This window comes from Apus apus, chromosome 4 (genome assembly GCF_020740795.1).
Source record: "Apus apus isolate bApuApu2 chromosome 4, bApuApu2.pri.cur, whole genome shotgun sequence".
NCBI classification, from domain to species: Eukaryota; Metazoa; Chordata; class Aves; order Apodiformes; family Apodidae; genus Apus; species Apus apus.
The window spans coordinates 99,547,662-99,565,791 of NC_067285.1; the positions used below are offsets into that span (position 1 = coordinate 99,547,662).

At 38.2% G+C, this 18,130-nt stretch overlaps 2 protein-coding genes across 4 annotated transcripts in view; one reads left to right on the plus strand and one right to left on the minus strand.

Moving 5' to 3' along the window:
* FBXL5 (F-box and leucine rich repeat protein 5) overlaps positions 1-18,130 on the plus strand; it is a 73,396-nt gene that overhangs the window by 11,224 nt on the left and 44,042 nt on the right. Inside the window, exon 2 of the mRNA XM_051617905.1 lies at positions 9,870-10,037. The gene's annotated coding sequence lies outside the window, so the exon portion shown is untranslated. The remainder of the gene's footprint in view (positions 1-9,869; positions 10,038-18,130) is intronic.
* LOC127384031 (ADP-ribosyl cyclase/cyclic ADP-ribose hydrolase 2-like) lies at positions 969-17,941 on the minus strand. Of its 3 annotated transcripts, none has more exons than XM_051617909.1 (9): positions 17,558-17,941; positions 13,377-13,506; positions 12,123-12,258; positions 11,581-11,663; positions 10,920-10,996; positions 7,831-7,923; positions 5,722-5,808; positions 5,153-5,212; positions 969-1,346 (listed from the first exon to the last, which is right to left on the minus strand). In XM_051617909.1, exons 1-9 carry the CDS (start codon positions 17,722-17,724, stop codon positions 1,343-1,345), a joined length of 837 nt encoding a protein of 278 aa, XP_051473869.1. In that variant the 5' UTR covers positions 17,725-17,941; the 3' UTR covers positions 969-1,342. The 3 variants fall into 3 exon arrangements, with proteins under 3 accessions (XP_051473869.1, XP_051473867.1, XP_051473868.1); XM_051617907.1 differs by lacking the exon at positions 969-1,346 and adding an exon at positions 1,530-2,029; XM_051617908.1 differs by lacking the exon at positions 969-1,346 and adding an exon at positions 1,941-3,591.

Sequence of the window (18,130 nt, forward strand, 5' to 3'; positions counted from 1 at the left end):
AGACACTTCATTGAAAAGATTGCTTCCTTTGCTACTGAGTTAAAGTAGTGGGAAAAGGGTCTATACCATTAGGAATGAGAAAACACTGCAAGAGTTTTCTGAGTGTGGTGTTCTAGATATAAGGTTAGGAAGTAAATAAAGTAAAATTACTTGAATTGTATCTATCCTACTTTTTTTTTTTTTTTTTCCCAAAATTGAATTTTCTAGCACTTTCTACAGTGTGTTTGGTATCATAAATTATGTCAGCACTGACTGCACTGCTGGGGTGGATGACATCCATAGGCTGAAAAGCTTTCATAGGCTGGAGAGCAAAAGTCGGCCAGCTGGGATGCTTGGCTTGTGGATAGAAGCTGCCTAAGAGGCAAATGGCTTGTTAAGGGTATTAAGCTATTCTCTGAATCTCACACATGCTACAACACCCAGGTCAGTGGGTGGGACAACCCTAGACCAAACGATAGCTCGGACACCTTTCTGTGAGCCTCATATGCAGAGTCTCTGCAGCCTGTGGTCCAAAATGTGTCATCATGTGCTCTGCTGTGGGCAAAGAGAAGACTGATCAAGTTTGGTTTAGTTATCTGAGATGCGCCTGTGTTACAAACCGATCTCTCTCTTATTATTCTCTTGTCTGCTGTTAAGGACAGCATCAAACAAGCAATAAAAATGAGAAGGATGTTGAAGGAACTAATCAAAGGACCAAAGTTTCAGCATAGGTAGGGAGCAATTTTGAGGAGCAATACAGCCCAGATTTTCAAATGTCTGTAACTTCTGATTTGTTGCTGAAACAGACACAAAAATTCTTCAAGCTGGAGCCTAAACCCAGCTGTGAGACAAGCAAACACAACTATATGTGTAATAAAAAGGGATTTGCATTAAATCTAAATTAAAGATTATTACAGGAATGGAAGCCAGACAACTAACAACTTAATATTTTAGATATTTTATATTAGATATAGATATATTAGATATAATATTTTATATTAGATATTTTCAAACATACAAGAGTCCTAAAATAGATGCACTAAGATAACAGGAACATCCTATTCTAATTTCCTGACAACCAGCTAATACAAACACAAGGAAATAATAGAGAAGCTAACAGAGAATCTGCAAAAAACTGCTACTTAAAGTTATTTTTAGAAGAACAACTATTTTTTCCAAAGATTTAGGTGTCATCTTGGTAGCTGGATGTCTTAGTGGTTTAGAGGAGCATCTAGCTGGAACACTTAGATAATTCAGAGAAGTAATCCAAGAGACTTTTCAGACAGCATCTGCTCTCTCTGCAGTATATTCTGAAGCATGCTGAGTTCACTGGATGCAGGTAGATGTCTGACTTGGCAGGTTCTCATCTGAATTTGATATGCCATAAAACACATAATGGTGATCAACCATCACATCATGGTGAAAAACATGTAGAACTTTCTAGGCCTGGTGTTCCTGACTGTTGGAGTCAGGTGAGCAATCTAAGCTCTTTCCCATCTGAATTCATATTTCCTCTTCCCAAAGGATGACAATCAATTTCCAAGGCCAAATGCTGGGACTGTTTTTATTAACAAGTAAGCTGTGTGGGAGATGTACAACAGGCATAGTTCCACTTTCCTTTCTGAAATATGTGAACAGGAAACATTATTCCTAGTTTAATTCTGGATAATAAGGATAAGAAGAACTAGCAATGGATTTCTTCTCTTCAAGAAAAGGAAATAAAAGATGAGACTTTCAGCAGAAGAATAACTTTTTAAAAAGTAGTTCATATATAGATAGCAGAAAAAACAGTTGGTAACTAGATAGAAGTACTCAGGGGTTTTATATGCAGGTTTGCCAGTCCCAGAATCAGGGTGAAATTGTGGTTAGAAATTAGTTTAAGCCAAATTTATAGCCAGCTAAAGCAAACAGATTATATAGATTCAGTTGATTAACTTACTACACTAAAGCAAATCTGAACAAAAAGCCTGCAAAAGAAACAAACATGAGCTTGTTCCAGCTGCCTCCTCTGTCTGAAGATATGGGTCCTCTTTGTGCTGCTGGTGCAGATCTGAAGAAAAGAAAACAAAAAGGATGTTCACAGCACAGAGCTGAGTTAGGATTCTTTTAAATATCAGGGGTTTGTTGCCAGGGATGAAGTTTGCAGTCCAAGTGCTAAGCTAGAAGTCACTTTATAGGAGCTCACCACCAGATTCCCTTTGGCTGTCATGACTTTATAAACAGGATATCTGTGCAAACCCTGGGAACGCTCCTTCTTACTTAATTGCTGAGCCTCCTTGTCTCTCCACATCCATTTACTGTCTCTGGCCTGATGCTTGACATTGTATAGAGATCTTCTAGACAGCAGTGGTCCTAGAAGTTTATATTTTTTCAGCACTTGATACAGTATCCAGATCCCTTTCTAAGTCTCCCTGACATTGCAATACTGTCATAAATACCTCCACTAATAGCTTGCATCTGGCGACCTCTCGGCTTCTGTTTGTAAGCCATCTATGCCATCTAGCGGGTATTTTGTTACTTACAAGTTTTCTTCAAACAAGTGTCAAGAAGCCAAAGTCCAAATTTTGACTCAGCAGCAACATAGTTCAAGTCTGGAGGGGAGCTAAGGGGCACTGTCACTACCTAAGAAGCCCCAGGTACATTACAGCACCTTCTAGGCCATCCCTCTGCTGCCCTGACGCAGCCCTCTCCTTTGTAGGCCAATGTGACAGGAGTCACCGTGACAAAAGAAGTCACTTGCACAACTCTTTATGTTTTGGGGCTTGGGACATTATTCTGTGGAGGCTGAGAAGACATCTATCAGTCTTGTAACAGCAAATAGCCATGGTGAAAGGGGATGCAACAGAGCCTGCATGCCTGGCCTCACTATTTATGAACACTGGGTGTGCACTGAGCCCCCACTCTGCAAAGGAAAGCTTTTCCCAACAGATACACACTCTTAATAGTGATACTACTACTGACCAAACTGTTCCCATGTCAGTTAATGGACCATCAGAGAGTGGGGATCCATCCACAGAGAAAACAGATCTAAAAGATAATCATCAAATCATTTATATACATCTGCTTAAGGTTTTTTTCTGAAAGGGCTGCTAATTTCAACTGAGATGTTATTTATTGAAGAGAAGGAAGTGATTTGGGTAAGAGTGTAAGTATTCATTGGCTCAAAGTATTTTGGCTACTTAAATTTCAGGGAGAAGCAATGATAGTATTCAGAGTGGGAAGCTCTTTCTTGATTAGGGATAGCACAGATATGAAGTGCTTCAAGCTTATTACATTGCCATGCATACAGGGGGGAACAGAGGCCTCAGGGAGGAAAGAAGAAAAGAAACTTCTAAGGGAGATTATAAGAACTGAGTTGCTTAGTCACCCCAGAAGGGCATGAGGCTGGTGCTTAGAACATGCTAGTGATTATGTTAATTTAAGTACTGCCATGGATGAAAATAAAGGGGTGGCTGCTCCCCTGCAAGCATTATGTGGTAATACTGGAGAACTGGTATGTGCATCCCTTAGGTGAAAGGAAAAAAACACGGTTTCCAAAAGCCTTCTCATCCAGGTTTTCTCAGCTGAGGAATGTACCCACATCACAAAACTTTGAGGGAAGTGGTTTAAAACCTGAGAGAAGAGAAAAATCTTCTGTCAAGGGTTCACTATATTGTATTTTTTAAAGTTCTGTGAAGACTTTTTTCCTCCAGTTTGTTAACATTGTAACCACATTCACAGCTGAAATTTTTCATGGGACAACTATATTATCCTTTGACACATGAACAAATTGCCTTAGCATTCACTGTCAGATCAAGGAAACCCACCATGGAAGTGGTATCCAGTAACAAACACACCTTAACAGGACTGAAAGCCTATTCTATGATTTATTACCTAGAAGGAGTCTGGAACTATCAGTGGTATCCGAAACGCCACTGTTCTCATCACACATTTATAGGTTACATTTATAGATTGGTGCTGGGATGTAATTTGGATCTAAGAAGGAATGTTGTCACACAACACGATGAATAAAAGCTTTCTGTGACCATCAGGAACAGAGAATACTCATTTTCTCTGTAAGGACATATTAAAAACCACAGATGTATTAAAATACTACTGAAAGTGATGCACACCTCCTTTTCTGTACTGCATGAGGGACTACTGCCACATAACCGGAGGCAGACAAGCAGGAGTCACACCTCTCTGCTGCCATAACCAGGGGCAGCAAATCAGGTTTTTCTAGCAGAAGTTATCATTGCAGTATTACGTGGATATCAACATACAGAAGATTTGCAGGTACTTGAATTAGGGCAGAAAGGACAGTAAGAGATAGGATGTGGCCAAAAATATCAGTTATGCATAAAAATAGTATAACTAGAGAACAAATTTTAGGCATCTATGTATCCTGCAGCTTTCCAAACTGTGACGAAGTTTTTGCATTCACATGTTCAAGTACCTTATGTGTACCTATCCATGCAACAGCATATAGATTAAGAAGCTGGCCACAGCTGGACACCATCATCTTTACTGTAAATTCACTGACATACATAATAAATTAATTTTTTCCTCTTTATATAATAAAGAAAAATATGGATAGGAAGGAAAACTATTAAAACCTCGTTTGGGAGTGATGCTTGCTAATTAAGAAAAATGTATTTTAGATGTAATCTGCATTCTCTGCAGATAACCTACTGGCCCAAGATAAATACATTACATATAGAAATTGGGTTTGCACACAAAACAGAAGATGAAAAAAAAAAAACTTCCTCAAAATTTGGAAATTAATATTCCAGTAGCTGGAGAAATGTCCTTTAGATCTGTTGCCATTTGACCTACAATGTCATTATTCTAGGAAGAATATTGATGAAAACAATTTCAAATTTGTAAGATTTTGCATCAGAACCCTGGCGTTTACAAACTTCATTCATACCATCAGTCATATACAGTGTGATTGTGTGATTGATGAGAACGGATTAACACCAAATTTGGAACAGCAGGTGCTGACAGTTGTGCACAGTATGTAGACAGAAACCGCTCTCTCAATCCACAGTAAGTAACAAATTCAAGAATACTGTACACTGCATATGGGTGATAAATAATAGATGTCAGAGATGGAATCTGTTGAACTGTTGACTTCTGCATTGTTTATTTGATTGTAATGACAATGAGGATGGATTGGGCTTCTTTTACTTACGATGAAAGGATGCACTTAGAATCATCAGGATAATCCAGACAGAGTAAGAACACTACAGTCCTGTGAATATATAACTTTATTTAGCAGCTTTCAGACAGAAAACTGAGGAAAACAACAGAAAAAATGAAACAAACCCAACAGTGTAATCATGTCTAAATCTTCCCTTTCATTACATTTATCTTACAATTTACTGTGGATAGCTAGAGCTGTGAATACTACTGGGAAAAACTAGTAATTCTGCAGACATTCAGTGCTGGTTTTAACTGCTGTGTAGATTTTCCATCCATATAAAGGTTTTACAGTGAAGCAGAATACATGAGGCCATCTTCTGTGTCTAACACTGGTTAAGTACAGTGGCTCACTTAATTATACAGTATGGTTTAGTGTTTTGCCCAATTCATGAATGAAAAATGCTAAGCCTGAAAAATGTGTCCTCACCCCTCCAATGTATCCGTTTCTTACTAAAGACACAATATTAATGGCACTTAAGTTTTGGATGGTAAGAAATAATTTGAAATAGATTAGATGCTTCTGCAAATACACCATATTAAAGAAGAATTTTCACTTACTTGTAATTGTCAGTGCAGGTGACATCATAACCAAGGGTTTTCAGCCTGTTTTCTAATATCTGTACAGTATGAGTTCCACAAGAATCTCTGTGAGAGAGAATTCTAATATTATTGCAAGTCTTTTATTATCTAATTTCCTTTCACTGAACTTGATGGAGTTAGTGAAGTAAATCCTCATTGCTTTCCCTCTTCAATATTCCTTAACACCTACAGAAAACTGGTGTACATTGCTATTTATAATACTTCATTTGCTTATGGTCATTTAACATTTTATACTCATTTTGCAGAGACTGGAAGATTTGTTTCAGCAAGTGTAGCATTTGCAGATTCTATTAACCAATATTCCCACCTTTAATATTTCACTCAACAAACAAAAAAAGAGCTAAACAATTTTGTAAAATAGTAAGTGTTTAATTTGTAATATTTGGCAGCTGTGTATGTGGTGCCAAAGCTCTTTACAGAATAAGTTGGTTATTATAAATTAGAATTATTCTTGTACTCTCTCGAATACAGAACAACACAAAAAGACAAGGAGAGAGAAAAAAAACAGAAACAATCCTAAACCCAGCTTCTGTGTCTAACACTGTTTTTTAAGTTTCTGGCCCAAATAGCTAAAGAAAGTTTAGCATAGTACAGAACCTACTGAGATATCTAAAATTTGCACCAAGGCCAGTGCTACTTACCCCATGGTCAGTAAAATACTCACAACTCTAAAGAAATTATAAGGGGACCAACAAAATAACTGTAAAAAGCAATTAATAAAAATACACAAATATTCCTATGCATCCAGACGAGCACAAACTGAAAAATAAATTAAGATTCACTGCTTAATTTTTCTTTGTAATAAGGGCAACTTTTGCAAAGATGAGCTCGTATGGGGTTTTTTGGGGGTTTGTTTTGTTTTTGTGGGTTTTTTTTGGAGTTTTGTTCATTTGTTTTTTCCCGAAGGGCGATTTAAAGGTAAAGGCTGAAAACCACTAATCTGAACTAGATTCCACAGTTCATAGCTCCACAGCTTCATAGACTCCACAGCACTACGTTAAATTTCACCATGCCAAAACTGAATGGAAGAAAAGCAAAGAGATGAGATGTCAAAGGGAAATGACACAAAATTAATGGATGCAAATAAGAAGTGCTGAGTAGCAAGAACGTACACCTCACGTTCCTGAGAATGCAGATGACACCAGAGATTCAGCCACCAGTGGTGAACAGGGTGACTTCTGAGCCCATTTCTCTGGCCTTCTTCAGTCAGGGGAGTTTTAAGACCAATGAAATGCTACCACGTTATATTCAACTGCAGGGACCCTGTGGGTGGTTGGGGTAAAACCGATTTCTTCTGTTCCTCTACCCTAGATTCATCTATGCACATCTCTAGGGACCCCCACAAAAGATATCATCAATACATTATTTAATTCTTCCTTTAATCAGTCCCAAACAAGGCCTAATTTCTGGCCGAATGATTTAATTTTTTAGCTTCAGAGTCCAGTTTCCATTATGTTTCTGTTAAAATCATCACTTGGTCTTTGGCTATTTACCAATAGGTTATTCTGTTTAGACTGATCTGTTTTGATTTTTTTATTTGTTTGGGTTTTTTTGTGTTTTGTTTTTTTTTTTTTTTTAATTAAACTAACAGCAAAATGAGATCTTTTTAAAGCCTACTTTTTATATTAGATTAATTTTAAATATTGAGAGAAGATGAGCCCCCCAGTCGTATTTCTCTGCTTCTAATTATTTTAAAACAGTTAAGACAGGTGCAAATTAAAATAATACATATGGCAAGGCAAAATAAATATTTCATGTCAGCATTTAATCTGAAATTCAGATTTATTCTTGTTTTAGTAAAACTGTGTGCTATATCTTCACTCAAGATATGAGATACACATGCACTTCCCTCTACCTAAGACTGGACTACATACATAATATTAGCATTTATTTATATTTTTGTAATTCTGCTATTTGTATACTCTTTGGGAATGGCAGGGTGTGCTTTATGTGATAGTGAAAACATTTAAGTTTAATTGCTATACAATTATACTCAAACAGAAAGCTAAGGTGAAATTTTAAAGACATCCAAAAGGGAAAACTTAATTTTTTTGGAAGACAACTTACATATCTGGTCCTTCAATATCATCCACAACCCAGATTACAATTTGTGTGATTTTGTCTTTCTGGAGATTAGGTATTTCGTAATCTGCAAAAAAGCTGATTAAAAAAAAAATTAGAACTATGAAGAACACAAAAAAGAAATAATATATTTTTCATTTGCATTAATCAAGGCTCTGATCATGCTGTGGGATATGGGCTTACTCCATTTTTACATTTATATCTTCTGATTACAATCAGTCCCAACTTAGAGCAGAAAAAATCTGAGTCACATTCTGAATGTCCTCAAAGGGCAAAGCTTTTCAGTAAGAAGTTTTGTTTTCATAGTTGTAATCTTATATGGGCTCAGCTGAAACAAACTTACAACTCAGAGGTGAACTAGAATGTGAATTACAAAAAATGCAAAAAAACCCAAAACCATTTGATACTTAGTAAAAAAAGGAAAAGTTAATTCTTGCAGTTACTGCTTTTCGACACAAGACAATTTTGCTTTAAAGAGAAACATAACAACAGCCACAAGGCTGTTTGGTACAAAATCACAGCAACAGGAACATGAACTATTTCCTAGGATAGCTAAGACCATAAAGGAGAAACTTCCAGACATGTCCATCCTTGGCCTAGGGCATCTTTCACTTGATTGCTTTGTGTAAATCGACTTTGTAGGTCTTTAAATACAATTAAAACAAGATAATAAAATGACAACTCAAGCACAGAATGGTTTGGGCTGGACGGGACCTTAAAGATCATCCAGTTCCAATTCCACTGCCGTGGTCAGGGACACCTCTCCCTAGACCAGGTTGCTCAAAGCCCAATCCAACCTGGCCTTGAACAGCTCCAGGGAGGGGGCATTTACAGCTTCTCTGAGCAGCCTGTGCCAGCGTCTCACCACCCTCAGAGGAGAGAATTTCCTCCTAATGTCTAATCCAACAATGCCAAATCCAAAGGATGCATTTGTCTGTAAGGACATCTGTGAGATGCAGGTCCAAGCCTGAGCCTAGATGTGCTCTGATTTCCCTGTCATGGGCCTTCTTAAATGTCTCCACCTGAGCTGGGGTGTCTCTTAGCCACTTGAACTGTTCTGAGACCCTTCAGAGCAAAAGGGACTGTCAGTTGTCCCCTCCGGGGTGAGACCAGTGGCGGCAATGGGAGAACCACCCTGTCCTCCTGGTGCCTGCAGGCAAACTACTGGTGCTCCGGTGTGGAAGGTCAAGACGTGGTGGTTGTCAGTGTCTGCTGGCAGCCAGACGAGACCTGAAGTGAGCACGTTAACTGAAACTTTTGGAGAAGTGGAACAGGAGGAAGTGGATACCGAGAGCTGCCCTCTCTGGACGGCGCTGGTGCAGCGCTGGCTGATCAGAGACCAGTGGCAGCAACAGCAGGTTTGCCTGTCTGTCCAAGCTTGTCTTAAACACTCAGGGGAAATATAACAAAAAATCAAGATTGCAAGTGTTTTTAACTCATTTTTCCATTCATGAACATGTAATTGCCAGCAAAAGTGCAGCTTCCTCCAAAATGTAAGGGAATCTTTAACTGGAGGAGTCAGACAATGTGGAGGAACAATGAGTGTAAAATGGACTTCAGTAAACTGACTTTTGAACTGACTCATATCACTAGAGACATCTGCCAACTATATTAATATTGTGTGAATGAGCAATGCTATCTTCCAGGAAAGACAGAAATTAAACTTAACTGAAGCAGTAAGAGCTGACTTAATAATGATATAAGTGTACAAACTGTAAAAAAGGATAAACTTTGGAAGTGGCTTTGAAATGCTTGAAAACAGACCAGAGAGATGCTTGGGAACAGGTAGATCTTTCAGATTACTTTCTGCTATTAATTATTCATCTCTAAGCCTCTTTTGAACAAGGTCTTTAAAAAAAAATCAGTCATAAATGGACCAGAACACATTAAAGAAAACAGACTGAGTATTTTGCTTTGTTTTTTTTCTTGGCAGGCTATATTCCAGAGGCAGAGATTTCACTGGTCACAACACCACCAGACAGGCAATACAGGGAACTGATGAAAATAATTAATTTATGTTTCAGGGGTTCCTGAAATAAGGAAACTGTACTGGATTCTGGGCATTGACCTGCTACCACGTATTATCATCTGCAGACAATTTGATCCCAGCTGACCACCTGATCAACCCGAGGAGACCATCTACTTGATTAGCTGAAAGCTGTATACAGAGATGGACCTTTTGGGGGACAAAGGTAATTAGGCATTTTGGAACAGATGGTTCTTGTTTCTCTTCTATCTGGAAATAAAATTAAATGTTTTTAGTCCTCAGTGAGTACACAAGAGGAGGAGGATTTGTTCTATGTTTTTTTTAAATATGTTTTTTTAATCTGCTTTGGACACCATATTTACTGAGCTAAGGGAAGACGTATTTTTTATCAAAGGCAGTCACTACAGCTACCTATTCAGTAAAAGTTCTTAAGGGTGCACTTTTATAATAAATTGTAAATATAAGCTCAGATGAACTTCTGCATAGTGATACACTTGCAAATCAGGAAAAACACATCTGTCCCTAATATACAAGGGAATAAGGAGAAGAGGAAGCTAATCCTTGTTAATATGTTTCTCAATGAGCTTTTTTGCTTTCTTAAACCGTTATGGATCTCAAACTACCTCTTGTCTTGGTCCTGGAGAAATAACAGGCGCTTTCCCTATAGAACATACTGAGTTTGCTCCTAGGACTGACAGAGGCTACACTCCTTGTAACGACGTGCTCCCTGGAGATGTCCCTCAATGGAAATTTTGCAATGCTCATCTTTTTGAAGACAAACACATTTTGCCACACTATTTTGGCTGACCTGAAGACTGCTTTCAAAAGGCATTTATCCTGCTTGCCATAGCAGTTTGTAAAATGCAGGAGTCAAAAGGATTGTTTTAAGCCATTTCATGTTAATTCCTACAGCTGGGGACAATTAACAGTTGTTCCAATAACTCAGCAGACTTAGATGCAACAGGCTCTTCCAGCTGCACTTCTCATGCTTTCTGCAACAGAAGACCCAAACGACTGCTTGACCCTTTTTTTTACAGGGATAAATAAATAAATACATAAATACACATAAATAAATCAGTTTTCTTACCCTGGCTCTGGATAAGCTCCTCCAGCTGCAGAACCATTCAACAAGACGTGTATCACCCCAGAACTCTGCTGTGCATACTGCAATACATAACAGGTTTTAATCTTACAGATTTGTCATATGTCTTAGTATTGTATTGCAAGCAACAATGACCAAGGAAAGAATTTTACCAAGAAGAATACCAGAATTGTAATAATAATATCAAACTAGCACCCTAGCAGGTCACTGCAGTAGAGAGGACAAGAACTAACCAGCCAGTGCATTAATTCAATGCATCTTCTCAAACTATTTTCTCAAACCTAGGAAGAAAGCATTTTGGCACTCTGTGCTGGATTTGATCTGTGAATAAAGGCTGTCAAATGTCACTTTAGGACATGTATTCAGCTTGACAACTAGTGTGCTTATAGTGCTCAGTGTATTATTAATGTGTATTTATAAAGCTAACACAGAATTTTAACACATTACCAAGCTAAGGTGAAGATAAGGCTGCTCTTGCTAAAGCACTGTACCCAGTTTTAAAAAGTATATTTGTATCAGAGGAAATAATCTAGCACAGTTACAGACTTAAATCTGTTTTGATTGGGCGATGTTTTCCTGAACCACCCAGGACACACTCACTAATGTATGAAGTCAGGACTAAACTCAGGACTAATGCACTATTTACAGTGATAGATGCCATCCTCCAGAAAGATTCCACTGCATTGTTTTCACATTCCTCCGTGGTAGGGCAAGATTCATAGTCCAGTTCTGCAGAAAAGCATTTGATTAGTGCTATTAGAGAGATGTTAACAACCATAAAATGTTACCTTAGAAAGCATTTAAACACGTTCCTGTATTACTCACTGAACACACAAGATGGTCTGACAACACACTGAAAACTGACAGTTGTATTTTTTCCTATCATTTTCCATCCTTTGCAATTTATACAGTGACATTCTGCGGATTCAACAATTTGCTGAAACAGCTCTAACTGTATACTCTAAGAGGACTGAGAAGGAGGTTTATCTCCATGCAGCAGTGTTTAAATTTTACTGTGTGCTCCCCTGACTGCTATGTTAAATATTCACACAAAACAGAAGAGAATGAGACAGTGAAGCTACCCGATTTTTCTTGAGGTAAGAGCAAAATTTGCTCTGCCAGAACACAGAAGTTGGTCTCTATTATTGTTTTACAGACAGATATTTAATATAGCACCCATCGCCTTACCAGTGCTGTTTGCCTGTCCACACCAGTTTAGAAAGTCTGCAAAGTAGCCAAACAGGGTGTCACCCACAGACATGTAGCGACGGCCTCTGTCAGCAAAGCTATTGACTAGCAGCTGATTGTTTTCCCAGAACAGAGACTATATAAAAAAAAGGGGGAAAAAACCAGAATAAATGAACCATCACTTGGATATGAATACAATGAGATTATGAAGTGTTGAAAACAGTTTAAGACATGTTTTAGTATTTCTTTCAAAATCAAGCTAATAACCAGAAATGTTAGCTACCTCTCTAGAAGAACAAAGTGGGGTTGAACAAAGTGGGGGTTTTTCCAGTAGTGCAAATTCTGATCACTTGAGGCTTGAGGTGCATTTATCCCTTGATGGGAATAGATATAGACCTACATTAAATACAGTTAGGCCTAGCTTTGCCTTCCTCAGCAGACAGATTTAGGAAAAGGGAGAAAAAAGAGAAGACAGATATTTATAAACCAGATGTATCTTACCAGAATTCTGTCACACTGCTGTGTTGGTTTATGGTGTGAAAAAATCATATGTCTGGCTGTTACTTCTTTGTATGCAAAACTCTTTCATAAATTCAGCTATGTCAACAGGAATATTTGTTGGTTTAGCTTGTATCATTTAGAGATAAGAAATAATTAGGAATAATAATGCTAGAAGAAAAACTGCTATAAAGCATTACCTTTTAGAGAAGGCCAAAGCACACATTCTGATAGGACAGCATGAACAGCCATGGTTTTGCAGTTTCACAGTTCTCTGCAACTGCCAGCACATCAAATCCTTATTTCTTACTAGCATATAATGTTGTCCTATCTTATTTCTGCTTATGCTTGTTTAACGTGTCAATGTTTAACTTGTAATTTCCTTGAGACTTGGCTATGAGGAGTGCAAGCAAAAGATGATAGCAAGTGCAGGCTTTGCCAGCAGAGCACCTAACTTGAGGAAAAGTAGAAGTGGAAGTTCAGGAACAGCAACAGAGTTCCTGGCATGGCAGGAAAAAGGAGGGATCTTTGTAGAATGAAAATAGAGAAGTTGCTGAGAAGTTAATGCATAAAATAAATGCAGCCAAACACACTGAAAAATGCCATAAAGCTCAAGCTCAGTTTGTAAACTACAGACGGGCCAAAAATAATGAATCCTAACTCAGCTGCAGAATGATTCTTGGTCAATTTTTAACTGTGTCATGGAAAATCTGCTGGAAGTCACAGGACTGTTAACGTAACACCAAGAATCATTACCTTGTTAGGTGGAATTGTGTGCAATGACAGGTTGATAAATAATTCATAGTCCTCAGGTAGAATACTGCAAGGATCCTTGTTAATAAATGCGTTTTTAAATGCTTCCCACATTTCTGAACAATTCTTCTCACTGTAATAATTGAATCAAACAAATAGCAGAATTGTTTCTCCAAAGCAAAGACAGAAAGTAATTTATTCCCAACTTCTTTAGATTCCCAAATTAAAAACCTCACAAGTTTAAGATAGAAAACTGAAGTGAAGGTGGTAGAAAACTTGCAACCCAGGAAGCACATACAGGTCTTGTATTTTCCTGACTTGTAACAGCAGAAGATTGGGAAGAAGTAGCAATGAAAATAGTAGTGTGGAGTTAGAAATCCATAGTAATTCAACAAAAACCTTAGAAAAGTACAGTGTACAAAGTGAGCTTTCTGCCCAGCATTGTAGAAATACTAAAGAAAAGAGTTTTCTTTTACATTTTCCAGATTCAAAATGCCATTTCAATTGAAGTGTAGCTGAATGTGCAAAGCAACAGGAATGTAAAATTACTCTTAAAACATCAAATTCAAGTGCAGGAGCGGTTACTGAAAGGTTTCAATGGTAGCATAATAGTTTTGACAAAGAGATTACTTCTGTATATGTAGGCCCTAGGATTATGCAGCTTTCCCTTGCTGAAATGAGTACGGTGACAGTGTGGGACATGTGCTGTCACTGCGCAGTAGCTACAAGAATCTTCTTAGGATTCAACATTTAACCTGCTCATGTAGGGGGCCTGAAATAAGATGCTAGGCTGTGCACTTTGACAGTCCCCTTCTGCCAGCTCTCTCTTGGAAACAAGAATCACCCACAGAGGCACAGGCCAGGCCACCAAGGGATGGAGGTGTCCATCTCATCTGTCACAGCTCTGAGCCTGCCTGGAGTGATTAAAAAGGGAAATTCCAATTTCACCACTTCCCCATAGTATCTTTCCCACATAGGTGGTTATGTCTATCCTCTAACACTCTGCAGAACAGAATAATGTATTTTATGTGCAGACAGAGTTCATAGCGCTAACAGCTGTAATTGCAAAGTTGTAGCTTGAACAACAGTAGACCTGATAAGTAAACCAAAATGCCATTACAGTGTTCTGCTCATTTAATGTCATCCACAGACAGCGAGGATTCTGAAGGCGCTTCTCCTCATGAGATTCTTTTAGGAGCTGCTTTGTGATGCTGAATGTCACAGATACTTTAAAGGACTGCTTTGTGATGAGCAATGCAGCTCCCATGCAGGAAACAGACCACAGTAGTCTCTGGCCATGCTTCCAACAACTGTATAAAAAACGCCAATATATCATAAGCAAATATGGGATCTTGGATCCGAACATCTTCGGTGATGCAAGATGACCCTTTATCAGTAGTTCCAATGTTTAAATAGCCTTACTTGATAGAAAGAGGATTTGCACCATATTTCTGTTTTCAAGCTGTTCAGCTTCTGACAGCTGTATATATGTATGTCTCATTCTGCTAAAGAGCAGTCTACTGTAAGCATTTTCATGCTAGCACTTGAAAATTATCATCAACTGAACTCTCTAACATATTTCTTGACAGTTGAATCCAGCAGTAATTTTCTGGTTATCACCTCCTGCAATTTTTTTCTTCATGTCTTCTCATCCAGGTTTGAACAGCTTGTAAATCAGAAGGGTTATTCTGTTGTTACTGAAAATTTCTTAGCTGGCAAAAATACTTTTTGAACCTACAGGGTGGGGAAGAACTGCAGTTCAGGACAATTCCTCGTAAAGTTAATATAGAATAAAGAGTGATATTACATTTGTTTTATACTAGTCAGTTTTAAAAAAAAAGTATGTTCCAAACTTCCATTATATACTACGAATAAAGAAATATGGAGGAAATGCACTACAGGAACATGTGTGTTTTATGGCATACTCCTATTAGAAAAATTCAAATACTATCTTCATTCAAATGCCTCACTTCTACATGACCACAGCATTTTGTAAAATGCCTCTTTTAACTGCCATTTTGTACATTCTGTTTTAATGTAAAGCGAAGCTTTTTCTTACCTTTCTATAAAAATCTTTGTTTTAAGTATGTTGCAGTGTAAAGACAGGCTGTGCTATCTTCTTTCCTGTTAGCAAAGTATTTTTTAAAAATTACTCTATTTACACATAAATTCAGAAACAAAATCTATCTAGGTGGCTATGCCTCTGTAAAAGTTACCCTGGGGGCAATTAAGAAACAGATAATAAACAGAAGGGGTTACAAATAATTAGAATATCTGTTTTGCACCTGTGCAATGTGAAATTTCCATTTTGTTTCAGTTACACTATTTGCTTATAGACTAAGGGAAAGAGAAAAAACACATAATATTAAATTAATGGTGCAGCTCTTCTTTTTTAAATGCCATTCTAAGCCTTAATTCAGGAAAGTAGTCCTAATGTCCAGCCTGGCTTCATGCTATTCTGAGTAAGCACACTTTGATCAATGTGTTCTGACTTACCAAATTTAGAATGACGTTGTGAAAATATCATAGAAAATAATTAGACTACAAAACTGTCATAAACATGAGACATACAGAAATACTTACAAGAGCATTGTATTTATATTTCTAAAAGTCCAAATCAGTTAACAATAAAGGTAACATTTCCACAATAACAATCCTTCATGTTGCTCATTTCAATGCATTATATTATTAGTCATGTCCTGCCTCAGATATAAATGAAGTTACTTCTGTTAACTGCATTTGTCTGTAAGGACATCTGTGAGATGCAGGTCCAAGCCTGAGCCTAGATGTGCTCTGATTTCCCTGTCACGGGCCTTCTTAAATGTCTCCACCTGAGCTGGGGTGTCTCTTAGCCACTTGAACTGTTCTGAGACCCTTCAGAGCAAAAGGGACTGTCAGTTGTCCCCTCCGGGGTGAGACCAGTGGCGGCAATGGGAGAACCACCCTGTCCTCCTGGTGCCTGCAGGCAAACTACTGGTGCTCCGGTGTGGAAGGTCAAGACGTGGTGGTTGTCAGTGTCTGCTGGCAGCCAGACGAGACCTGAAGTGAGCACGTTAACTGAAACTTTTGGAGAAGTGGAACAGGAGGAAGTGGATACCGAGAGCTGCCCTCTCTGGACGGCGCTGGTGCAGCGCTGGCTGATCAGAGACCAGTGGCAGCAACAGCAGGTTTGCCTGTCTGTCCAAGCTTGTCTGAAACACTCAGGGGAAATATAACAAAAAATCAAGACTGCAAGTGTTTTTAACTCATTTTTCCATTCATGAACATGTAATTGCCAGCAAAAGTGCAGCTTCCTCCAAAATGTAAGGGAATCTTTAACTGGAGGAGTCAGACAATGTGGAGGAACAATGAGTGTAAAATGGACTTCAGTAAACTGACTTTTGAACTGACTCATATCACTAGAGACATCTGCCAACTATATTCATATTGCGTGAAGGAGCAATGCTATCTTCCAGGAAAGACAGAAATTAAACTTAACTGAAGCAGTAAGAGCTGACTTAATAATGATACAAGTGTACAAACTGTAAAAAAGGATAAACTTTGGAAGTGGCTTTGAAATTTTAGTGGCACAATAAAGACTAAACTCCAGGAGACAGTCCTTAGTTTTTTTTCTTTTTTACCAAAGCCCAGACAATGTAAGGAAGACAGAAAAAGTCTTTTTAGCAGCGTGCCACTTACCTCCAGTTCTGTGTAACACAGACAATGGAAGCTCACGGGTAATCATACTTCAGCATTTGATTCCTACCTGATTTTTCAGGTGGACCAGCTAAACAGTCTCTTCCAGTACCACCAGACAGCTGAAAAGTGTGGTGCTTTCCCTTACATGACATACAAAGCATGCAAAGTAAAGCTGGTCTTTAAAGTAAAGCAGGAGCACATCAGATTTGGTACTTCACAAATACCACCTCCACCATGTCTGTGCCACCTTCTTACAGAACACTGTGGCACTAGGGGAGGAGAAATGTGAAATAAAAAGCAGAAGGATGAAAACTCTTGCCTTAATTACACTACTTTTATTAATATGACATCCATCAGAGTTCATTTTTTGCTTCCAGACAGCTACAAGCAGCAAGCTGGCTTCAATAGGATGACTTGCATGGCTATAAGCAAAACATCAGGCTTCTGATTAATAATGATTTAAAACAGAACATAAAAAACGAATCCAGAAACAAGCAAAAACTTACCCAACAGAAGGATTCATAGTTCTAATATAATCATAGCATCTTCCAATGACAATACTTTCCAGGTGTTCTGTCGTACCTTCACCTTTCCATTTCCTTCCCTGCACTTCTGAGAAGCTGTTCATACCCAGAACACAGACAAGTAAGAGGGACAAAAAAAAACTCTTCATAATGAAATCTTGACAACCCAAGTTCTTAAAAAAGAGATAGGGGGGGGGGGAAAGAGAGTTAAATGATACAATGTAATTGGAAAACTGGAGGCTTAAAATTTAGTATTTGCAATACTGGGTATAGCCCTGAAGACAAAGGACAAAGTTAGACGGAAATCTGAATCTTGGTGGGGACTGTAATCTGTTTCCTGGATCGATTGCAGCACAAGGACACATCACTTCCTCGTGCCTAACTGTTCCCCACTTGAGAAAAACAAGACTTTTAAACTCATGATATTGCCACCTGGTGAAAACTGGAAAGAATTACAGCACATTTCAGTAAAGGGAGGGAAAAAAACTTTACCACTTCAGTGCTTAGGATGTTTTAGGTTTGCTTAATACCATGCTACATGTTCCTAAAATATCA

Bases quoted from the DNA above. Each gene is read 5' to 3' on its own strand.
- LOC127384031 (XM_051617907.1), bottom strand. From the start codon at position 17,724: ATGAAGAGTTTTTTTTTGTCCCTCTTACTTGTCTGTGTTCTGGGTATG. The intron at 12,259-13,376 runs GTAATGATTCTT...TTTTTTATATAG, and splicing joins ACACAATTCCACCTAACAAG to TCTCTGTTCTGGGAAAACAA. The intron at 5,213-5,721 runs GTAAGTGAAAAT...ATATATTCACAG, and splicing joins ACCTGCACTGACAATTACAA to GACTGTAGTGTTCTTACTCT.